Source organism: Pimephales promelas, chromosome 10 (assembly GCF_988280905.1).
Source record: "Pimephales promelas chromosome 10, fPimPro1.hap1.1, whole genome shotgun sequence".
Taxonomy (NCBI): Eukaryota; Metazoa; Chordata; class Actinopteri; order Cypriniformes; family Leuciscidae; genus Pimephales; species Pimephales promelas.
The window spans coordinates 36,152,024-36,176,855 of record NC_142778.1 but is presented as its reverse complement, the minus strand read 5'-3'; the positions used below and the strand labels follow the sequence as shown (position 1 = coordinate 36,176,855).

The window sequence follows — 24,832 nt, the reverse complement described above, 5'->3', positions numbered from 1 at the left end:
TACTAGACAAAACCTCAAAGAAATGCCACAATCAAGACCGCGGAGCAGAAATGAGGGAGAAACACACAGAAACTCTGTGACTTTCCCTGCCATTAATGCTTGGATGACACATCACGTCTCCTTCCATAAATAATAATAATGTCTAGTGCGGTGGCTGTGATATACCAACGTCCGTTGCCATTATTTTTGGAATGGCTTATCGCGAAAGGAAAAAAAAAAATGTTTTAGTCGCATAACACCGTTAATAGACACGCTGTCATTTCACAATATTTTTTTATCGACAATCAGGAAAAAAAAACGTAAACGTTTTGTGCAAATATGTATTGACGCCACTTAACCGAGCAAAAAGGTTTCACTCGGTTATGCAATTTTAAACGGTTAATCGGTTAACCATGGACACCCCTAGTTTATACTAAGTAAACAAGGTCAAGGACTGACATTTTTAAAATTAGGGTTACCAAAAATGTTCTCCGTGTGCGCACACTGAAATTTTACAGTCTCACTCCAGCCGAAGCCCCAAAGGTGGCAATACTCTGCGTAAATTGAATAATGCTGTGAAGACATTGAATAATGCTGTCACCTGAGAAGACAATGACCAGCCTAATGAGCTGGATATTAAAGTCCCTGTAAAGTCAAAATTAAGTATGTGTTCTGAGTTTGTCACACCACAGAAAATGTGTTATTAGCCACCCAGCCAAATTTGAATGATAAAAAAGTACATAAAAAAAGCTATCAAAAAAAATGAGCAGTTTTCTCTGCTCTCAAACGCTGGGGGCGTGTCCGCTGGCTGCGCTGAAACCACGCCCACTAATGGGAAAGCTTTTTACAGTTTATTTTTTCATATTTCTTTTATCTGCAAGACCCTAAATGAGTATTTTAAGTCTATTTTGCTGCTATGTGAAAAAAACCCCAGAGGGCTAAATAATATTTCTATAAATAATTTGGCTGCTTATCATTTTTGGTATATTATTTCATCACGTCTCACCTCAGTGTCTTGAGTTTAAATAACTTGAATATGTGTGTGAGTAAATATGTGTTAATTTTGTTTGAGTAAAATAATGTTTATAAATAAATTTCCTGCATATGATTTATTTTGTACTATTTGATCACGTCTCACCTCAGTGTTTTCAGTGAACACTTCTGATCCTGTAGTAGATCATCGAGCTCCTTCACTCCTGATTGTCCAGGATCATTTCCTGTGAGATCCAGCTCTATCAGGTGTGAAGGGTTTGATCTCAGAGCTGAAGCCAGAGCTTTATAACCTTCTTCTGTGATACTGCAGTCTGAGAGTCTAGAGAGGAAAGACATTTACTGTATTACCAATCAAAAAAAAAAAAAAAAAAAAAAATCCATGAAAAAATATTTACATGAATGCACTTTATTTATTGTGTTTTCTTTTAATCTGAGGTTTTCTGTAACTATACAGAGGGTGCTACAACAGAATGACACCAGGTGTCTAAGAGAGAAAAAAAATAAAATAAAATATAATAAATCAACAGTATGAGAATATTTTTATTTATGTTTTTAAAATCACATCTGACAGAAGCATGTGTTTCCTTTTGTTTACAACAGTAATATTTTACATTTGAAAATTAAAAATGTGATTAGTAAAATGAAATAATGGTTAATTGAACTGACCTGAGTTTCTCCAGTGTGCAGTCTGTATTTTCTAATCCGTTCTGGAGTTTCTTCACTCCTGAATCCTGCAGATTATTGTTGCTGATGTCAAGCTCTTTCAGACTGGAGTTTGATCTCAGGACTGTAGCGAGAGCTGAACAGCTTTCCTCTGTTAGACCACACTTACGCAGCCTAAAATCATGAACAGAAGACGGAGAATTTACAAACACAAAGTACTTGATTCCAACATGTTTTTGTCAGCAAATGTCTTTAAGATGCTTTAAATCTACAGTAACATATGAACACAATACTCACATCAGTGTGTTGAGTTTACAGTGTTTATCCTGCAGGAGAGCAGCGATCTGATTCACTCGTGTGTCTCCTAGTTTACGTCCACTCAGATTCAGTTTTCTCAGGAGTAACGGGTTATTACCCACAATTCCTCTCACATACTGACAGGCTTCATCTGCATCAGGACTTTGTAACAACCTGGACAAAGTAGAAGTATGCTGACATTACCCGCTACTAATGATGTGCAAGACTAGTTGACTAAACAGTACAGCTGCTACTAGTCGACACTGAAAACATTAGTCGATTACACAAAGAAAAGGAAAATACACAAGATTTTATTGTTCAAATTACTGTGGTTTTAATGTTTCTGTGACAAGCAGAGCGTGGCTCAGAGCTGTGAAAATGGAGCTTGCGTCCCATGAGCTCTGGAAGAATAATAGGAGTAACGACATAGTAGAACGAGAGAGGACCAGGCCTGGGACATTTAAGTTGCATGTTGTTATGTGCAACAATCGGCCATTTAGTGATATGCTCAAATTGTTGTGAAAAAGACCTCAATTATTTCAAAGCTTTTATAATTGTTAGGGATGTCCCGATCCGATCCACGGCATCGGTATCGCGCCGATACCGGCCCAGAACGCTAGATCGGAGATCGGAGGGGAGAAAAAAATATGAGCGATATCCAGTTTAGCGGCGCAGCCTGTCACGTGATGATTGTTGTGTTTACGCACACGCACGCAGAGAATCACTCTCGCTCTGCGCACGGAACAAAAGCTGCATTTCAGTCTTTTCAGAAATTCATTGGCTATCAGAAAATAGCGTCATTTCATTCTCTATTGCAACTGGATAGATAAACTGTCACTCAAAGAGAGGTAGGTACCGATCTTCACCAGGCACGCTCGTTGGCTGTTGGAGTTTAGAAGACACCCCTAACACTCGCCGATTGGCTAAAATGACCTGTCAATCAATAGTTCATGGGTCAGCGGCCATTTTGACATTCTTTTTTCTCCAATGTTTACGTTTCAACTGTAGACGCGAATCGCGCGTCAAATTCGCGCCTGACGCGTCTAGTTTGACGCTTGACCACTAGTGTTAATTCGCGTGTCAAGAGCGAAACTGGCGCGCGTAAAGTTTGAAGCGAAATTTAAGCGCGTGACGCGCGTCAGAATCAAAATCCGTTGGCGGTCATTGTTTTTATGTCGACCGAGCATTCATCAAGAGATTTACCGCTCTGTATTTACTCTGGAGAGCAGAACAGTGGCGTGGGGATCATCGTCGCCGTATATTTGTGTCCACCGGACCCTTCGGAGGCGAACCGTTTGGCGAGTTTCACCATTCGCTCGCTCCAGGAGCTGCGCTGGATGACGGCCGCTGTCAGCGGTACTTCCGCCTGTCACGCGGTCAGTTTGATGACCTGTTGTCCCGCATCTGAGCGAGGATCACCCTCGCCCGGCCCCTCATCCATCTAATCTAGCTGTCATTTATTTTTGTTTTGATAATAAATAGAGCCAGCCTTCAAAAGTTATTAACCTGTCCTGTGATTTTTTTTTTCTCTCTCTCACGTCCAGACACGAATTTATGCACATATGTTGATTGTCTTTACAACATAATACTATTTCTAGATATGGAATGAATAACATTCAATACAAAATGAACATGTCTCCATATAGAAATAATGTTTTAAGTGATGAAACATTTGCTTTGTTGTGCATAATCCCACCATGCATTTAGTCATATTAACAAAACAATTTATTGAAGCATCCAGACACTTCACCACGTGAGCAAGCAGCTAGGCTCCTGATTGGTTAACGCGGCGCGAATTCACGCCAAAGTTCAGATTTTTCAACTCGGGCGGCAGACGCGAATTCGCGTCAAACGCGTGAATGCACAACGCTCAATTCGCGCCAACTTGACGCGCGAATGAGGCGTATTCGCGTCTTCCGCGCCGCGCTCCACGCCTCATTCGCGCCGCAGGAATTTTTCACGCGCGTAAAGCGTCTTTGCATTGACTTAACATTGAAATCATTCGCGCCTGCGCCCTATTCGCGTCCGGTGTGAACGTAGCATTAGTGCGTCGAAGTTGTGATAGCGCTGTCGGCTAACGCGAAATGCTACTATTTACATTCCATGGATGTTTATTCATATATACAATTGTTTTGGACTAAAAACTTCTTCAAATTGGATTGTATGGACGCTTTACAGTGAAACCAAACCATTTTTGTTGGAATGTGGACTAACAGATGGCTAATTGGTGAGTTTCTTCCAGTTTGTGTTGGTTTGTTTTGGCTGTTGGTGGTCTGACAAAGAGACAGATTGTGCCCGCTGTGTTGATTGTATCTTAAAATGGTTTACGTCGTTCGAATCACGAGTTTCTCAGCTTTCCAAAGATATGTATTATGTTTACTTTTGTGTTTGTTTTGTTTTGTCTTTCACAAAGTTAAACCTATAAACCACCCTGTGGGCCGTATACGGCACGTCGGACCACGAAAAAAAAAAAAATATCGGACTAATATCGGTATCGGCAAAAGCCAAAGGTGCGGCATCGGTATCGGTATCGGAAGTGAAAAAGTGGTATCGGGACATCCCTAATAATTGTTTGTAAAATTAAATCATTTTATAATTTTTTGACAGTAAAATTATAATTTGACAGTAAAATGCTTTTAGGACTATTGAACATTATTAATTTAACAGCACTCACCTCAGTGTTTTCAGTGAACACTTCTGATCCTGTAGTAGATCATCGAGCTCCTTCACTCCTGATTGTCCAGGATCATTTCCTGTGAGATCCAGCTCTATCAGGTGTGAAGGGTTTGATCTCAGAGCTGAAGCCAGAGCTTTATAACCTTCTTCTGTGATACTGCAGTCTGAAAGTCTGGAGAAAAACAGAAGAAAAAAAAAAACAGTTGTTGTTATTCCTTTTGGAGACACAGATTATCATATAATGGGATTTATGCATGGCTTCTGACAAATTATGACCAAATTATTGCCATAGAGTGCAAAAACATAAGCCAATATGATGTTTTATTTAAATATTGGCAAAATCTCCCTTAGATATAAATACAATACATGCATTAACCAAAACCTTATTTAATTAAATAACCTAATCTTATTCAATTAATAGTTCACTTAAAAATGAAATTCCATAATTTTTTACGTTTAAAATGTATTTTCTTCACTAAACACAAAAAGAGATGTTTAAACAGGTTATTTGCCTCAGTCATAGTGTACATTTAAAAAGTGGTAAAACTTTTTTTTCAGTTCATCTAATTAAATAAACGTTAATAAATGTACATAAACATGTTGATACACACTTCAGTTTCTCCAATCTGCATTGTGTATTCTCCAACAGAACACAGATCTTCTTTATTCCAGAGTTTGCGAGTTTATTCTCACTCAGATCCAGCTCTATCAGGTTTGAAGGGTTTGAATTAATCGCTGAAGTCAGAGCAGCACAACCTTCTGCTGTAATACTGGTATTATTCAGCCTGAAGAGAAACAAAACAAAGACAGGAAACATTCTTCATTTATTTCAGCCACAATTCACAATACAATAACAGAAGGATACATTTATATGATAGATCAGTGGTTCTCAAAGTGGGGTCCGCGGACCCCTGGTGGTCCGTGAGCTATAGCCAGGGGGTCCGCGAAATAATTTATAACAGCCTAACGTTTTTTTCGTGCTATAAGTCATGTTTTTTTATCATCTGAAAACATGCTATTTATTCCTAAGTAACTTAAATAATGCATTTAACATCAAAGTAGACACTTAAAATTTTCTATAGATAGATAATCTATCTGTATTTCTTATTCGTTGTGGTTGATTTTGCGGAACGTACGTGCGCCAGAAAGGAGACAAGAGAGACGGCATGAAACCGCATCCGGTTGTTTTCTGTACTTTTAAAAGGCATGACATTTTGTAGTCATTTATAATGTAGCCTATACACAAATAAAAAATGGACACTTTACCGTTTCAGATGATGTACTCTTGTCTTATCTATGACCATAAATAAGAGTATTCTTGTTTCCACTGCTGAGGAAAAAAAATCCCACGTAATCGCGCGCCGGCGCATCGCGTACTACGCGCACATTAGTCAGTTCTAGCACTGCTAGATTTGACATTAGAAGTCTGATCATTATCAAAATAAAAGTGCATAGTGACAGGGCCGTACCCACAATTGAGGTTGCAAGGATGTACATCGCGATGATACTGACCTTCTCATCTGAGGTGCTTCACCAGACTAACAACGACAGCTCGTCAATGTCAAAATGTTTGAGTCGGAGTGAACTCAAAGTTCCCCGCACGACGCGAATCCCCGCACAACGTTTCAGTCAACGGTCATAAAGTGCGAGATAAGATGTAGGCCTAAATAGCTAAACTAAACAGCTGTTTTAGATAGAAGTTTTAAACAAACGACTGAATGAAACCATCAGTTTGCAAAGTATTAATCAAGCTCAACTTTGGGAAAGGAAAAAGCAGGTCAAGAGAAGCATACTGTGCCCATGAGATTAACATTATGGATTCATATATTTAACATATACTGTATGGTTTTTTTTTAGCTAATTACAGTGGATATAAGCTCAAATTAACAACACACGCACCTATTAAACATATTGCCATTATCATTGTATAAATATATAGGCTTTATTTGTGTGCAGAATAGGCCTAATCATTGAAACATTTCTCTTTTAAGGCCATTCCTGTTTGGAATATGTGATTGTGTTTCGTGACATCTTGACAAAAAAAAAAAAAAATTATGCCACTGCCCACTGACATGTTTCTAAATCTATAGTTATCCAATTGTGGGGCCTTAAAACACCTTAAAATGCACAAGTGTAGATCAAGAACATCAAAAATTCCTTGGGGAGGGAATCCGGGATCACTTTCGGGACCTCAGTAGGCTATTTTAAAATTCCTGCATATAGGATCCTGGGTGGAGACCATTTGTGCAAAAATATTTCTTTAGCTGCTCACACATTAACTTTGTGCTCAATAACTGTTATAAATATGAGGAGGGTCCTTGGAATTTTTTCCCCCCGAAAGGGCTCCCTGGCTACAAAATGTTTGAGAACCCCTGTGATAGATCAACTAATCTCAATCCTCAAAAACTCTAAAGAGCAATGACAGTCATTTATTAGACTTCAAAAATGTAATATAAATATTATTTTGTAAAGTATAAATAATGTAAAATACTCACATCAGTTTGTTGAGTTTACAGTGTTTATCCTGCAGGAGAGCAGCGATCTGATTCACTCGTGTGTCTCCTAGTTCACATCCACTCAGATTCAGTTCTCTCAGGAGTAACGGGTTATTACCCACAATTCCTCTCACATACTGACAGGCTTCATCTGCAGCAGGACCCAAAAACCTGCAGATAAGAAGATGAAGCAGAAAAAACTAAAATAAAAAATCATGATCTAACGAAAAATAACTTGAATGTGTGTGAAATGGTTCATTTTTTGGAGTAAAATAATGTTTATAAATATATTCCCTGCATATGATTTATTTTGTACTATTTGATCACGTCTCACCTCAGTGTTTTCAGTGAACACTCCTGATCCTGTAGTAGATCATCGAGCTCCTTCACTCCTGATTGTCCAGGATCATTTCCTGTGAGATCCAGCTCTATCAGGTGTGAAGGGTTTGATCTCAGAGCTGAAGCCAGAGCTTTATAACCTTCTTCTCTGATACTGCAGTCTGAAAGTCTACAGAAAAACAGAAGAAAAAACACACAGTTGTTGTCATTCCTTTTGGAGACACAGATTATCATATCACTAATGGGATTTATGAATGGCTTCTGACAAATTAGACAAATTATGAACAAATTATTGCCACAGAGTACAAAAACATAAGCCAATATGATGTTTTATTTAAATATTGGCAAAATCTCCCTTAGATATAAATACAATACATGCATTAAACAAAACCTTATTTAATTAAATAACCTAATCTTATTCAATTAATAGTTCACCAAAAAATGAAATTCCATTTTTTTCACGTTTAAAAATGTATTTTCTTCACTAAACACAAAAAGAGATGTTTAAACAGATTATTTGCCTCAGTCATAGTGTACATTTAAAAAGTAGAAAAACTTTTTTTTCAGTTCATCTAATTAAATAAACCTTAATAAATGTACATAAACATGTTAATACACACTTCAGTTTCTCCAATCTGCATTGTGTATTCTCCAACAGAACACAGATCTTCTTTATTCCAGAGTTTGCGAGTTTATTCTCACTCAGATCCAGCTCTATCAGGTTTGAAGGGTTTGAATTAAACGCTGAAGTCAGAGCAGCACAACCTTCTGCTGTAATACTGGTATTATTCAGCCTGAAGAGAAACAAAACAAAGACAGGAAACATTCTTCATTTATTTCAGCCACAATTCACAATACAGTAACAGAAGGATACATTTATATGATAGATCAACTAATCTCAATCCTCAAAAACTCTAAAGAGCAATGACAGTCCTTTATTAGACTTTACAAAATAATATTTATATTACATTTTTAAAGTATAAAACAATGTAAAATACTCACATCAGTGTGTTGAGTTTACAGTGTTTATCCTGCAGTAGAGCAGCGATCTGATTCACTCGTGTGTCTCCTAGTTCACGTCCACTCAGATTCAGTTCTCTCAGGAGTAACGGGTTATTACCCACAATTCCACTCACATACTGACAGGCTTCATCTGCAGCAGGACCCAAAAACCTGCAGATGATGAAGCAGAATTAAATTTTTTTTTATTTTTTTTTTACATGATCTAACGAAAAATAACTTGAATATGTGTGTGAAATGGTTCATTTTTGTTTGAGTAAAATATTGTTTATAAATAAATTTCCTGCATATGATTTATTTTGTACTATTTGATCACGTCTCACCTCAGTGTTTTGAGTGAACACTTCTGATCCTGTAGTAGATCATCGAGCTCCTTCACTCCTGATTGTCCAGGATCATTTCCTGTGAGATCCAGCTCTATCAGGTGTGAAGGGTTTGATCTCAGAGCTGAAACCAGAGCTTTATAACCTTCTTCTGTGATACTGCAGTCTGAGAGTCTACAAAAAAACATTTATTACCACTCAAAAAAAATGGAAAATGGTCAAATGCACTTTATTTATTGTATATTTTTTTTAATCTGAGAATATTTTTATTTATTTTTTAAATCACATCTGACAGAAGCATGTATTTTCCTTTCCTTTTGTTTGTAACATTAATATTTTAAATTTGACAATTAAAAATGTGATTAGTAAAATTAAATAATGGTTAATTGAACTGACCTGAGTTTCTCCAGTGTGCAGTCTGTATTTTCTAATCCGTTCTGGAGTTTCTTCACTCCTGAATCCTGCAGATTATTGTTGCTGATGTCAAGCTCTTTCAGACTGGAGTTTGATCTCAGGACTGTAGCGAGAGCTGAACAGCTTTCCTCTGTTAGACCACACTTACGCAGCCTAAAATCATGAACAGAAGATGGAGAATTTACAAACACAAAGTACTTGATTCCCACATAACTGAGAATCGTGTTTTTGTTATAAGATGTCTTTAACATAATTTAAATCTACAATACTAAATGTACAATACTCACATCAGTGTGTCGAGTTTACAGTGTTTATCCTGCAGTAGAGCAGCGATCTGATTCACTCGTGTGTCTCCTAGTTCACGTCCACTCAGATTCAGTTCTCTCAGGAGTAACGGGTTATTACCCACAATTCCACTCACATACTGACAGGCTTCATCTGCAGCAGGACCCAAAAACCTGGAAACAGAGTAAGTACATTACATGCCATTTCATTTGGGTATTTACATAATCTTGTGAAAGGGCCTTTAGTCTTTTCGAAATTAATTTATAAATATGTTTTTGATAGTTGAATTCTCTTTTGGCAAAAATGGTATTAAGACTATTGAATGTTGTTTTAATAGCACTCACCTCAGTGTTTTCAGTGATCGGCAACAATTCTTTTGTACATTAATGAGCTCCTTCACTCCTGATTGTCCAGGATCATTTCCTGTGAGATCCAGCTCTATCAGGTGTGAAGGGTTTGATCTCAGAGCTGAAGCCAGAGCTTTATAACCTTCTTCTCTGATACTGCAGTCTGAGAGTCTACAGGAAAAAAAAATCATAGGTAACACTTTATTTTATGACCTGTAAACAACTGTGTAAAGTACACTGAAATCACGGTGTACGTTTTATAGCACAACTTCCAGCCAGTCAGATTTATATATTCAGACAGACCACTTGTATAATTAATTACAATAAACCTGCAAACATTGGGTTGATTTTAATAACTTTAATGTAGTTAAAATGCGCAAGAAAATATTAGTATTAGATCAGCACAAAAAAAGTTATCAAACATCTTTAGCATGTGGTGAAATGTACTCACTTGAGTATCTTCAGTTCACACACACGATTCTTCAGTCCCTCACAGATCTGTTTGACTCCTGAGTCCAGCAGACGGCTGTTGTTCAGGTTCAGCTCTTTCAGGACGGTTTTAGAGGAGAGAACAGTAGCTAGAACTGAACAGCTTTTCTCTGTCTGATCACAATTATTCAGCCTAAACACACAAACACCATTTATTACTATTTTGATTGTACTTTAGCACATATTCAACAAACATCAGATCAGCAGGTCTTCATTTTGATCACACATGTATTGATAGTCTCATATTAACAGAGAAGTTATAAGGAATAAGATCACGTTGACTCACTTGATTTTCTCCACTTTGCTATGAGAGTCCATCAAGAGAGCAGAGAGCTTCTCTCCATCCAGATCTCCTAATTTATCTTCACTCAGATCCAGTTCTGTCAGTAATAATGGACTTTTACCCAGAACTTTAGTGAGATGGTCACACGCTTCCTGTGCAGCAGCACTTTTCAGAAACCTACAGAATGTAGAAGAGTATTTTAGATAATTCAATCAAGATGTAATTTTTTTTGGATTACAGAAATGGCATTAGCTATTTTCAAATTAAAATGGGAGAAGTCTAATCAGAAAGTCACAATTATGTAATTATGTTTTATCACAATGTTCATGTCACAAAATATAAAGTTGTGTGAATGTTGAATTTCAGTGATATGTATGCTGTAAATTACTCTCCAATTCCCAATTTTCTTAGTTTCATATTGCAGATATTACCTTTGTGGCTTATTTGAGATATTTTAAGACATTAATCACCTGGTCTTTAATTTACAATGTTCATCCTGTAGTAAATCACTGAGCTCATTCACTCCTGATTGTCCAGGATCATTTCCTGTGAGATCCAGCTCTATCAGGTGTGAAGGGTTTGATCTCAGAGCTGAAGCCAGAGCTTTATAACCTTCTTCTCTGATACTGCAGTCTGAGAGTCTACAGGAAAACAGAAGAAAAAACAAACAGTTGTTGTTATTCCTTTTGGAGACACAGATTATCATATCACTAATGGGATTTATGAATGGCTTCTGACAAATTAGACAAATTATGAACAAACTATTGCCACAGAGTACAAAAACATAAGCCAATATGATGTTTTATTTAAATATTGGCAAAATCTCCCTTAGATATAAATACAATACATGCATTAACCAAAACCTTATTTAATTAAATAACCTAATCTTATTCAATTAATAGTTCACCAAAAAATGAAATTCCATAATTTTTTACGTTTAAAATGTATTTTCTTCACTAAACACAAAAAGAGATGTTTAAACAGGTTATTTGCCTCAGTCATAGTGTACATTTAAAAAGTGGTAAAACTTTTTTTTCAGTTCATCTAATTAAATAAACCTTAATAAATGTACATAAACATGTTAATACACACTTCAGTTTCTCCAATCTGCATTGTGTATTTTCCAACAGAACACAGATCTTCTTTATTCCAGAGTTTGCGAGTTTATTCTCACTCAGATCCAGCTCTATCAGGTTTGAAGGGTTTGAATTAAACGCTGAAGTCAGAGCAGCACAACCTTCTGCTGTAATACTGGTATTATTCAGCCTGAAGAGAAACAAAACAAAGACAGGAAACATTCTTCATTTATTTCAGCCACAAGAACAATACAGTAACAGAAGGATACATTTATATGATAGATCAACTAATCTCAATCCTCAAAAACTCTAAAGAGCAATGACAGTCCTTTATTAGACTTTACAAAATAATATTTATATTACATTTTTAAAGTATAAAACAATGTAAAATACTCACATCAGTGTTTTGAGTTTACAGTGTTTATCCTGCAGGAGAGCAGCGATCTGATTCACTCGTGTGTCTCCTAGTTTACGTCCACTCAGATTCAGTTCTCTCAGGAGTAACGGGTTATTACCCACAATTCCTCTCACATACTGACAGGCTTTTTCTGCAGCAGGACCCAAAAACCTGCAGATAAGATGATAAAGCAGAATTAAAATTTTTTTTTTACATGATCTAACGAAAAATAACTTGAATATGTGTGTGAAATGGTTCATTTTTTTGAGTAAAATAATGTTTATAAATATATTCCCTGGATATGATTTATTTTGTACTATTTGATCACGTCTCACCTCAGTGTTTTCAGTGAACAGTTCTGATCATGTAGTAGATCATCGAGCTCCTTCACTCCTGATTGTCCAGGATCATTTCCTGTGAGATCCAGCTCTATCAGGTGTGAAGGGTTTGATCTCAGAGCTGAAGCCAGAGCTTTATAACCTTCTTCTGTGATACTGCAGTCTGAAAGTCTGGAGAAAAACAGAAGAAAAAACACACAGTTGTTGTTATTCCTTTTGGAGACACAGATTATCATATCACTAATGGGATTTATGAATGGCTTCTGACAAATTAGACAAATTATGAACAAATTATTGCCACAGAGTACAAAAACATAAGCCAATATGATGTTTTATTTAAATATTGGCAAAATCTCCCTTAGATATAAATACAATACATGCATTAAACAAAACCTTATTTAATTAAATAACCTAATCTTATTCAATTAATAGTTCACTTAAAAATGAAATTCCATAATTTTTTACGTTTAAAAATGTATTTTCTTCACTAAACACAAAAAGAGATGTTTAAACAGATTATTTGCCTCAGTCATAGTGTACATTTAAAAAGTAGTAAAACTTTTTTTTCAGTTCATCTAATTAAATAAACCTTAATAAATGTACATAAACATGTTAATACACACTTCAGTTTCTCCAATCTGCATTGTGTATTCTCCAACAGAACACAGATCTTCTTTATTCCAGAGTTTGCGAGTTTATTCTCACTCAGATCCAGCTCTATCAGGTTTGAAGGGTTTGAATTAAACGCTGAAGTCAGAGCAGCACAACCTTCTGCTGTAATACTGGTATTATTCAGCCTGAAGAGAAACAAAACAAAGACAGGAAACATTCTTAAAGGGACACCAGGCAAGAATGCTGTTTTTGTCAAACAGCGAACCCTAGAGTAACTGTGGAGTACTTGTTTTTAACGTTACTGTCGTAAATACCACTCACGGAGGGCATGACGTGTTACATAGTATACATTAGTACATTGTGTTTAATTTGTCATTTAATGAGATCTAATATATGTTGTTAGTGGTGAGAATTTTCACGTGATTAAATACATATCCCCAAGAACTTTAATGGTCCAGAGGAAGAACTTTATCCATGTGTGTCATAGGTTGGGTTCTAATCCCTACTAATAGTATAGTTTATTTTCCTCATCAACACCGATTGTTTATTAGTGGCTGTATTTCAAGCAGGGACATGTTTTTTGTGCATTGGGTTTTGTGATTTCACCGTAATGAGTCTCTCAGTCTCCGCAACGGATTGAGCAATGAGCGCGCGTCCGTTTGAATATCACAACAGAACACTGAATCCACTGAAACTGATCGCAGCGGCAACGAGCACTTTGGTCACTTGATTTCAAAAACAACACATTTCAGATCGCCTCTTATTTAACAAACGAAATAAATGAACCTACTAGAGTTACCTGGAGATGTTTTATTTGTTTGTTTTGGTACATCCGTGCTGCGAGATGTTTCAATGGGGACAGATCACACGCAAATTACGGCTATGCTCGCGTCTGACTCCTCAGTCGGTCTGTCTGCTGTTTCCTCTTTCTCTGTTCCTGCGACAATGCTTTTCTAGCTTTCTATATCTTATATGCCGGCTCAGCCATGACGATAGTGTGACGAACTCCATCCTTCTCGACCTTGTTCCTGGATATGTGCAGTGTTGCCACAAAGGAATATGTTACATCGCGAGAGCTGATATCACGCGATACTTCCTGATGCTGAGGCCGGCGGCTCGCGATTTTTCCGCTCACAGGCACCAGGGGGGTCGAGACGCCCACCATTCAACCCGAAAGAAGTCATATAACCATTTCAATAACTCTGAAGCTGTTAAATTAAGCTAAAATAACTGCATAGTGTCCCTTTAATTTATTTCAGCAACAATTCACAATACAGTAACAGAAGGATACATTTATATGATAGATCAACTAATCTCAATCCTCAAAAACTCTAAAGAGCAATGACAGTCCTTTATTAGACTTTAAAAATGTAATATAAATATTATTTTGTAAAGTATTAAATAATGTAAAATACTCACATCAGTGTGTTGAGTTTACAGTGTTTATCCTGCAGTAGAGCAGCGATCTGATTCACTCGTGTGTCTCCTAGTTCACGTCCACTCAGATTCAGTTCTCTCAGGAGTAACGGGTTATTACCCACAATTCCACTCACATATTGACAGGCTTCATCTGCAGCAGGACTCAAAAACCTGCAGATAAGAAGATGAAGCAGAATAAAATTTAAAAAAAAAATCATGATCTAACGAAAAATAACTTGAATATGTGTGTGAAATGGTTCATTTTTTTGAGTAAAACATTGTTTATAAATATATTCCCTGCATATGATTTATTTTGTACTATTTGATCACGTCTCACCTCAGTGTTTTCAGTGAACACTTCTGATCCTGTAGTAGATCATCGAGCTCCTTCACTCCTGATTGTCCAGGATCATTTCCTGTGAGATCCAGCTCTATCAGGTGTGAAGGGTTTGATCTCAGAGCTGAAGCCAGAGCTTTATAACCTTCTTCTGTGATACTGCAGTCTGAGAGTCTACAAAAAAAACATTTATTACCACTCAAAAAAAAAAGGTCCATGAAAAATAATTTACATTAAAAATGCACTTTATTTATTGCATTTTCTTTTAATCTGAGAATATTTGTATTTATTTTTTAAATCACATCTGACAGAAGCATGTATTTTCCTTTCCTTTTGTTTACAACAGTAATATTTTAAATTTGACGATTAAAAATGTGATTAGTAAAATGAAATAATGGTTAATTGAACTGACCTGAGTTTCTCCAGTGTGCAGTCTGTATTTTCTAATCCGTTCTGGAGTTTCTTCACTCCTGAATCCTGCAGATTATTGTTGCTGATGTCAAGCTCTTTCAGACTGGAGTTTGATCTCAGGACTGTAGCGAGAGCTGAACAGCTTTCCTCTGTTAGACCACACTTACGCAGCCTAAAATCATGAACAGAAGACGGAGAATTTACAAACACAAAGTGCTTGATGCCAACATTTAGTGATCACTGAAGATTAGTGCTTGTGAGTTCTGTAAGGTTCACCCGATTTAAAATAATTTAAATGTCAAATAACATTGTTAGAAAAGTTCAACTCACATCAGTGTGTCGAGTTTACAGTGTTTATCCTGCAGTAGAGCAGCGATCTGATTCACTCGTGTGTCTCCTAGTTCACGTCCACTCAGATTCAGTTCTCTCAGGAGTAACGGGTTATTACCCACAATTCCACTCACATACTGACAGGCTTCATCTGCAGCAGGACCCAAAAACCTAGAAACAGAGCAAGTACGTTACATGCCATTTCATTTGGGTATTTACATAATCTTGTGAAAGGGCCTTTAGTCTTTTCGAAATTAATTTATAAATATGTTTTTGATAGTTGAATTCTCTTTTGGCAAAAATGGTATTAAGACTATTGAATGTTGTTTCAACAGCACTCACCTCAGTGTTTTGAGTGAACACTTCTGATCCTGTAGTAGATCATTGAGCTCCTTCACTCCTGATTGTCCAGGATCATTTCCTGTGAGATCCAGCTCTATCAGGTGTGAAGGGTTTGATCTCAGAGCTGAAACCAGAGCTTTATAACCTTCTTCTGTGATACTGCAGTCTGAGAGTCTGGAACAGAAAGGAAAATGTAACATTCAGACAATTATTCAGTCATTCTACAATTTATCAGAACAGAACAAAAATTGTGCATGTATAAAAACAAGCTAACTTAATTAAACTAAAACTTAAACTTAAATAAATTAAAAATTTTCATATTAAAGGTTGCATCAGCAATTTCAGACCCAAAAAAGGCCCAAACATAAATGATCAATTATCAAAAAAATTACCATAAATTATCAATTATCAAAAAAAAAAAAAAGCATCTCTGTAGGCAGTCTAGGCTCTGAGATCTGCAAACAAAAAACACTTGGTTTCACCAACCACTCAAAACCAAAATAAATTGTGTTCCAACCAATCACCGACAGGAGATGGGGGTGTTGTGAGGTTTTGCGCTCATGCAAGGCACGGCTGCACGTGAAGTCGGAGCAAAACCTCACAACCTTGATGGCCTGCTTATGGGGCAGGCAGCTGGCGGATCGTTAGGAAAGATTAGATGTATGTCATAATTTATGTTTGGGTCTTTTTTGGGCCTGAAATCACTGCTACAACCTTTAAATTGAACCAATAACAACTGAATTTCTCATTAATACAGATTTACATATTAATTCATACAAGAAAGAAGAAAAAAAAAATGTTCATACTTACAGTGAGTGCTAGTACAATATTTAATAATACGGCAAATAATATTTTAGCCTTAATAATCTTCATCATTTTTCTAGACTATAATATATATTATTATATTGAAGTGTGGATGAATAAAAATACACACTTCAGTTTCGTCAATCCGCATTGTGTATTTTCCAACAGAGGACAGATCTCCTCAATTCCAGAGTTTGCGAGTTTATTCTCACTCAGATCCAGCTCTATCAGGTTTGAAGGGTTTGAATTAATCGCTGAAGTCAGAGCAGCACAACCTTCTGCTGTAATACTGGTATTATTCAGCCTGAAAAGAAAGAAAAAGGAAACACTCTTCGGTTAATCTTAAAACTTTCTTCATGAACAATGACAATGTTATTTTTATAGATATTTTACATGTAAAGTATTAGACCAAGTAAAATACTCACATCAGTGTGTTGAGTTTACAGTGTTTATCCTGCAGGAGAGCAGCGATCTGATTCACTCGTGTGTCTCCTAGTTTACATCCACTCAGATTCAGTTCTCTCAGGAGTAACGGGTTATTACCCACAATTCCTCTCACATACTGACAGGCTTCCTCTGCAGGACTACTCAAAAACCTGGAGATAGAGGAAGTACACGTTTGTCATTACGTGCCATATAATGAATTCTCACAAGTTTTTCAAAGAGCCTTTAGTTCCCTTTCGAAAGGGAACTCGCACTGTGTCCTGGGGAACGCCTCAGTCTGACTGATGACTGAAGCACTGTGTTATCATGGTAATTGTATTGGCAGGGCGACAGCCATGACGTCACTACTAGTGCGACAAGGAAGTATAAAAGGGCACCTAGAGAACATGTCATCCTCTTTTCGTTTACCTTTTTAGTGACTGGTACTGTGAACAGGGTTCCTACAGGTTTCTTCAAGTTAAATTCAAGTCCTAAGACCTTTTTAAGACCATTTATATAAAAAATTAATACCAATTTCCCATCCCTACCAGCAAAGAAAAACAAAATCCTTCAACTTGTGTTCATTTATTTTTCAAATGTGGAATGGGTAAAAGATAATAAGCCAAGCAGGTAAAATAAAAACATTTCATTAGGCCATAAGAAAGTTTGCCGAACAATGTTAAGTTGTGTTTTAACATTAGCTAAACACACACAGGACATCAGTTCTGACTGGATCGCTTCCCATATCGACACTATCTAACATTTTCATCTAGGTTTTTTTTTCCGTTAACGGAAATGTCAATAGAATTTCGTCATAGTTTTTGTCATTCAAAACTAGCGTCTCGTTTTCGTCAGTGAAAAAATGTTGCTGAAGAGAAGTTTTCATCATTATTTTCATCAATGAAATTAACACTGACATACAGCACAATTTTTAAGATCCAGATATCAAAATTCAAGACTTTTTAAAGACTTTTTAAGGTATTATTTCCAAATTCATAAATACAATGCTTTTAAGGCTTTTTAAAGGGGGGGTTGACTGCGATTTCACTTTTTTCATTTTAAATAGTGTGTAATGTTGCTGTTGGTGCATGAACAGTATCTGCAAAGTTGCAGCGCTGAAAGTTCAGTGTAAGCAGAGATGTCGTCTTTTTAAAATCAGGAAATATAATTGCCTACAAAAACGACTCGATTGGGACTACAACTGGGTTATGGTATGTCACTAACCCACACATTTGCATCAACCCTCCCTACGGAATATGCAGAAAAGGGCATGCGCATATTTCAGCAGCTCCAGCTCATCGAGTGAGTTGTTCATCCAGCTGTCTTCTGTATTCGAGCTTCCCACAGACGCTGTACTTCGTCAACAATGGATACAATTTATGTTTGATTATGTTCCTGAAAATGACGATCGTAATCTAGCTCTCTGTGCTGCGCATTTTACGGAAGACAGCTTCCAGAATCTCCACGAGTTCAATGCCGGATTCAACAAGAAACTGTTACTAAAATGTGAAGCAGTTTCAACTTTAAAACCAGAGACAGCAGTTGCTGGGCCACAACCTGTAAGTAGGCTAAGACTTCATCATTTTAAATGTATTTTCATGTATAATTCCAGACGTTGCCTTGTGTTTTATTCTTTTTCAAATGCCAGCGCTGGATTTATAGCCACTATAGGCTACTAGTAATGCTATTGTGTCTACGACAAACGCGTACAAACATTATGGACCTGAATTTTGTATAAGTACTAATGTTTTAAACGTATTTTTCATGTATATATGCTTTATGACATTATTTTCGATTTGATGAAGAACGTAAACTAATGCCAACGCTGTTTGTGTTTAACATTAGTAGCCAGTCAGTTGCTATTGTTGCCAGTCAGATGCTAATGTGTAAAACAAACATGTATAAAGTTAAAAAATGTAGCAAATTATCATTCAGAAACGTTTATTAAGAGCCGTGTGTGGTGAGGTTCTGTGTACTCTCTTCATCGCCGCTTTCTCGGTCTGATTCTGCCTCAAACTGATACTGCAGTTCGACACATATTTACATCTGGACTGGAGCTCACGTTTCGCCCGTAAAGGTAATGGGTGTTAACCTTCCGGACAACGTGAGCGACAGTTTAGCCAATCACAACACACCGGGCCAAACTAACCAATCTGAGCCCACTACGTGTTTCTGAGGGAGTGGTTTCATAGAATCAGGAAGTCAACCGCTCGTTCAGGGGACAGAGGAGAGCGCGGCTGACAATAAAGGTGAAGTTTATGAAAAATAAGACTTTTAAAAAAAGAAAAACCACAAATACATGTTATATTGCACCCCATAAACACAATCATGCAAACAAAAAAAGCAGTTGGTATTTTGAGTCTCAGGGGCCAGTTGCATTAAAGGTGCATTGCGCAACATTTCATGTTAAAAATAGCCGTTTTCTAACCCATACATGCTTAAACAATCGCCTGATGAGCTGAATGAGCCCTTCTCTGATCACTGAGATCGCCTCTATAATCCTGTACAGTGAAATATATAAGAGGGATTCGGGCTCGAATCTGAGACTGGGCGTGACGTCATGCGCGTTCACGCTCGCCTGGCTATGTGCCTATGTCTGGCAGGTTCGTGTTGCTAATTCGCCGCCGTTCTCTGACAACTCGAGCGACACAACTCTAGTCAGTTTTCCACAAAAGTAGACGATGGATTCAAAGGAGCTGTTTACACCTGGTCACTTCATGTGTTTTCTGTGACCAGATAGCTATTCGATTGTGAAAAGACCAGGGTGTAAATGCCCGCCGAAACGCGTTAGAGACGGATGAATCCGATCGCTCAAACCACTTGAGGACGTGGTCTGGGCCGCATTCCAGACGAAACTGGACAAGTGTAAATGCATCTGGTTGTTAAAACCAAGCTATATGTCATGTTATTTTAGTCATATATGACGACACGCATCACCTCAGATGAGCAGCTGAGCTGAGCCCCTTTATCAAGCCAGCGCCGCAATCTATCGCAAATCAAAGTGAAAGTAAGTCGCAGACGCTTAACACTACCATCTTCATTAAAAGTAAAGAAATGAAATGATCTTACCAGGCCTGTTGCCGCTCTCACTTATTGCTGTCTTTGCTGCTGATTTTGAAATTAGCCGATGATTAATAAAATGCAGCTCATCTGTTGCTTTCGGTGACGTGCACTTCATTTAATCTGTTTATGGCGTGGAAAGAGACCGGCTTGTAGTTCATTCCAAACCCCAACGCAAACTCCACGTGAGACAAAGAAAATAAAACTTCAGTCTGTCCAGTGCTAGGCGTCGGAATAAGACGAGAGTCAACATCGGGAAGGCTTTCAACAAACGGGGAGAGATCTCCGGTCTGCTCTAGGGCTCAAACGGGTCCTATACAAAGTGATAACTGAACGTGTGTTCAGTTATTATGGAAACACGGTGTTTCCATAATAATTCAATCATAAGTGGATACAGTAAGCACTAGGGGTGGCACGGTTCACAAAACCCACGGTTCGGTTTGTATCACGGTTTTAGGGTCACGGTTTTCGGTTCTGTACGGTTCTTGTTATTTTTTCTTTTAATCTTTAACACTCCAGAAATGTACTTCAGCATGTGATATATAGCTTAATTATCCACACTTTAGGATACAGTATTAAAAAAATATATATTATATTCATGCAATCATGCACAAACTGAATTTCACTCTTTGACTTTAAGCACATTTTGGGACTATCTCAGTGGAAAGCTAGGTGAGATTTAGATACAGCAAGAGAGAAGAAATTGACATGCTTTTTGTTTATTTGGCAAAAAAAAAGGAGAATGTGTATCACTATCTCTACAAGAACTTGTGCATTTTTATCACATAAATCTTATTTACACAAAGAAATTAACTTTCACGTATCAACTGCTAACTTTTGTAGCTCTTACCAAAATTCTATATTTTAAAAGAAAAAGAGAGGAACTCTTAAAACACTGTCTTTTAAATGTCAATATACATGAAACCTCATTGCCTATAGATAATTTAGCTATAGCAATAGCAAAGGCCATAAACATAAAGTGAAATTTAAGTTCAACCTCAACACAAAAACAGTACTATCAACAATGCTTCTATTCCCAAAATGTGAGGGTACTTTTTTCCACTTAAAATTAAAGTGCAGGGTTTGGAAACGTATGACTGAAGCTCTTATCTATACATAAAGTGCCACTGTAGTTAAATTAAAATATCATAACATGAAATCCAAAATGTTCCCACACACCGGACTTATACCATAGACTTATACGACGCTGGCGCATCCTCCAACTCCCTCATCTCTCCCACTTTCCATTTCTCTGCGTGCCGTGACCTGCAGCGCTCCATACTCCACTTTTACTGGCTTGTTTATTAACTTGAACCGGCGTTGCACAGAGCGATCGGTAATGACATCAAATACCGCGAAAGTGATGAATGCATACGGAGCCGACTCGCGCTAGACTGATGTTATTCACCGATCGCTCTGTGCAGCGCCGGTCCAAGTCGAACAAGCTTATGTCGCGCGAAAAGAAAACACACGTCACATACGGGCACGAGGTTACATTGCGCATGCGTCGAACCGTGAGACGCACACACGCTCCGAACCGAGACAAGCGAACCGAACGGTTCGGGTGTTTTTTCATGTACCGTGCCACCCCTAGTAAGCACATGGAGATAGATCCAAAGTTTTCTACTACCCCCGTTTTCCCCATCTCACACACATAAGTGTGTAATTTACTCGAATGCCTTTCCTTTCATATATTTTAAATGACTTATTACTGTATTACCTCATTATGACTGTAACAAAAGATGTGTGCCGCACACTTGCTCCTTTGGTTATGAACAGCTCGTGCACTGCAAACGTGTGTGTGTGTTCCTCCATGAACGCGCACAGCTCTGGTTGCAGTTTCGCTTGTCGCCAGAGGGGGCGTAGTTCTACAAAAACTCAGAAACTTGCGTTTAGTTCCTTTGCGTTTAGTTCCATAGCTATTATGTTAAGACAGTGTCTAAAGAACTAGTATGATCAACTAGCAGTTAGCTTGGGGTAATCAGTCTTACTGTTCAGTATCAAATTAGACCAATGTACATTTTTATGTAATTAACTTAAAAAAAGTTATGAACAGTCTTGAAGAAAAAAATTGGACGACTAACTTGTAAGACTAGTCTTAGTAGTTTATGCAACTGGCCCGTGGTCGAGCTATCGTTACTTCTCTTGTTCTAGAGTGTTGTTTTGAAGAGCATGTTGCTCCATAGAGCCTCTGTGCACAAGCCCGAGGATATGCCCTAGATATCCTTGGATGTTAGCTCTGAAGAGAAGAGCCTTCTGAGAATCAGGCTGCTCTAAACGCAAACCCCAGCACCTCCCCTAAAGAAGGTGGCTGGCCGCTGATGGTTTATGTAAGCAGTCTGGTTCATGAACCTCCTTTCACACTTTTGTGAGTTGTTAGCCCTCTCTGGGCCTCCCGTACAGTAAGTGCCACAGGTTGAGCTGGTGTAAAACCTAACAACGTTGTGTTAGCAGCTCCCAAGGGCTCTGAAGTCAACATTGTGTGGCAAATTTGCCCTTCAGGGCCGTCCAAAGAAGCATAGATAGTACTCTCCTCTGTGAAGAAGTTATTTCTACAGAGTGCCTTGTTTCACCGATAGCCGCCGGGTAAGCCTAGGTAGTTCCCTTGTTTAAGAGGGTCAATTTGCTTCACCCTGGTTGTATCATAGCAGGCCTTCACAGGGTTTTTGGCCTCTATATTCCGAGCAAGCAGGATGTGTCAGACCAGCTTCCAGTTCAAGCCTCCCTCAAACGACAAGGCTTCCCAGATACAGACTTTAGTACTCATCATGCAGACAGAGTATGTCACTTGTGACCTCATTGCTAAGGTATATGGGTGTTGTAGGCTTCCTCTAATCAGAAAGTCGTCATGCTGCTGAGGCCTCCATTCCCCAGAGCTCCATGCAAACAGATTCGTCTTTGCAGGTAGAGTTAGAGAAGAGGCCTCTCTCTCGTAACAGAGAGCCTTTCTTTAGGCCCTTCGCTCCCTGAGCTCTAGCTCTGGGTATCTAAGCTTAGCTGCTTTCCATGTGGCAGGCCTCCTCTTCATCTAGAGTCATCCTGCTGAGGCCTCATCCCTCAGAGCTCCATGCAAACAGCTGTGTCCTGCAGGTTGAGTTAGAGAAGAGGCCTCTCGCTCATAACTCATCTCATAAGATGAGTAAGAGTTGTAAGAGTAAGAGTCTCATAAGAGTTGTTTTGTAGGCCCTTTGCTCCCTGAGCTCTGTGTTGTGTATATCTGAGATTAGCTGTTTCCCATGTTCTAAGAGAAAACACTAGAGACCACATTGGTGTGAGTGTGGCAGGCCTCCTCTTCTTCAAGAGTCATCCTGCTTAAGCCTCCACTCCCCATAGCCCTGTGGAGGCGCTATCTGTCTCTGGTTAGAGACTGTGGTCAGGTTCATTCTTCAAAGAAAGCAGGTTTTTAGCTTCAGCTGATAGAGCATGATAGCCTCCCTGGTATGGGGGTTGACATTGGTCCCCCTGAAAAGTAGCAGGCTAGAGCTCTTTGGGTCTGGGCCATACCCCCTAAAGGAACCCTCCTCTAAGTCCTTTGTGTGAAATCACAAAGATGCTCCCTCATTAAAGCATGAAACTCGGCAGTGGCCATAGGAGGTAGTGCTACTGACAGCCTGGTGCGTACCAGTAGTTAATGTATTTGTGCTTGTCACAGTCATGATTGACAAACATTCCCTCAGCATGGGTATTTCGTTCCCCAAAGTGTCTCGGGACGCAGTGCGAGTTCCCTTTCGAAAGGGAGTGTCTCAGGTTACGACTGTAACCCTTGTTCCCTGAGAAAAGGGAACGAGACACTGTGTCTCGTCGCCATGCCTCCAGTCAGCTTACACAGTCCCTTCAGACGAAGAAGTGGATGGCCTTTCTCTAGGAGTCCTTTTATACTTCCTGTTCGCACTAGTAGTGATGTCATGGCTTTAGTTGGCCAATACGATTGCCATGATTATACAGTACTTTAGTCATCAGTCACGCTCAGACGTTACCCAAAGTGTCTTGACCCTGTTCTCAGGGTAGTCATAACCTGAGATGTCATTTTTTAAGTGACAAATAAATAATATTTTATAAGTAGCTTAAAACATTTTAATTTAAATTTACTGCACATTAATTAAAAAGAAAATAAAAAAAACTCACCTCAGTGTTTTCAGTGAACACTTCTGATCCTGTAGTAGATCATCGAGCTCCTTCACTCCTGATTGTCCAGGATCATTTCCTGTGAGATCCAGCTCTATCAGGTGTGAAGGGTTTGATCTCAGAGCTGAAGCCAGAGCTTTATAACCTTCTTCTGTGATACTGCAGTCTGAGAGTCTACAACAGGAATGAAAATATAACATTCAGCTTATTAACCAGTTATTCTTAATTACCAGAACAAATTTAAAGGAGAAGTTCGGTATTTTACACTTAAAGCCCTGTTTCAAGATCGTTTCTGATGAAATAGAACGGCTAAGTTTAAAATTTTGACAAATGCTGCTGTCCCGAGAAGTTTCTGTGGTTGCACCCCTCCAGCTCCACAATGGTTGCATAGGTGCACAGAAACAATCCTTCCTAAAACACATTAAACTTTAGTTTACAAAGACGTTAAACTCACAGAGGGTGTTCACTGATATGCTCACACAAAAATCGCTGCAAAAGATGCTTTCCAACAGGTTTTGTGAGTTTTACGTCTTTGTAAATTAAAGTTGAATGCGT

At 38.2% G+C, this 24,832-nt stretch overlaps 1 protein-coding gene and 1 long non-coding RNA gene across 2 annotated transcripts in view; one reads left to right on the top strand and one right to left on the bottom strand.

Annotated features, from left to right (window-relative positions):
- LOC120487651 (uncharacterized) overlaps window positions 1-24,832 on the bottom strand; it is a 150,252-nt gene that overhangs the window by 110,103 nt on the left and 15,317 nt on the right. Inside the window, exons 6-32 of the mRNA XM_089116627.1 lie at window positions 24,278-24,451; window positions 17,095-17,265; window positions 15,866-16,039; window positions 15,524-15,694; window positions 15,195-15,365; window positions 14,783-14,956; window positions 14,446-14,616; window positions 13,038-13,211; window positions 12,412-12,585; window positions 12,077-12,247; window positions 11,696-11,869; window positions 11,074-11,244; window positions 10,607-10,780; window positions 10,283-10,453; window positions 9,829-10,002; window positions 9,487-9,657; window positions 9,182-9,352; window positions 8,786-8,959; window positions 8,445-8,615; window positions 8,063-8,236; window positions 7,438-7,611; window positions 7,104-7,274; window positions 5,220-5,393; window positions 4,607-4,780; window positions 1,933-2,106; window positions 1,639-1,809; window positions 1,118-1,291 (exon numbers count right to left, since the gene is read on the bottom strand). Coding sequence (XP_088972753.1) covers window positions 1,118-1,291; window positions 1,639-1,809; window positions 1,933-2,106; window positions 4,607-4,780; window positions 5,220-5,393; window positions 7,104-7,274; window positions 7,438-7,611; window positions 8,063-8,236; window positions 8,445-8,615; window positions 8,786-8,959; window positions 9,182-9,352; window positions 9,487-9,657; window positions 9,829-10,002; window positions 10,283-10,453; window positions 10,607-10,780; window positions 11,074-11,244; window positions 11,696-11,869; window positions 12,077-12,247; window positions 12,412-12,585; window positions 13,038-13,211; window positions 14,446-14,616; window positions 14,783-14,956; window positions 15,195-15,365; window positions 15,524-15,694; window positions 15,866-16,039; window positions 17,095-17,265; window positions 24,278-24,451 — 4,662 coding nt within the window. The remainder of the gene's footprint in view (window positions 1-1,117; window positions 1,292-1,638; window positions 1,810-1,932; window positions 2,107-4,606; window positions 4,781-5,219; window positions 5,394-7,103; window positions 7,275-7,437; window positions 7,612-8,062; window positions 8,237-8,444; window positions 8,616-8,785; window positions 8,960-9,181; window positions 9,353-9,486; window positions 9,658-9,828; window positions 10,003-10,282; window positions 10,454-10,606; window positions 10,781-11,073; window positions 11,245-11,695; window positions 11,870-12,076; window positions 12,248-12,411; window positions 12,586-13,037; window positions 13,212-14,445; window positions 14,617-14,782; window positions 14,957-15,194; window positions 15,366-15,523; window positions 15,695-15,865; window positions 16,040-17,094; window positions 17,266-24,277; window positions 24,452-24,832) is intronic.
- LOC148977449 (uncharacterized) lies at window positions 3,956-4,444 on the top strand. The gene is made up of 2 exons (XR_016145410.1): window positions 3,956-4,159; window positions 4,346-4,444. It is a non-coding gene; the product is annotated as an uncharacterized LOC148977449 (long non-coding RNA).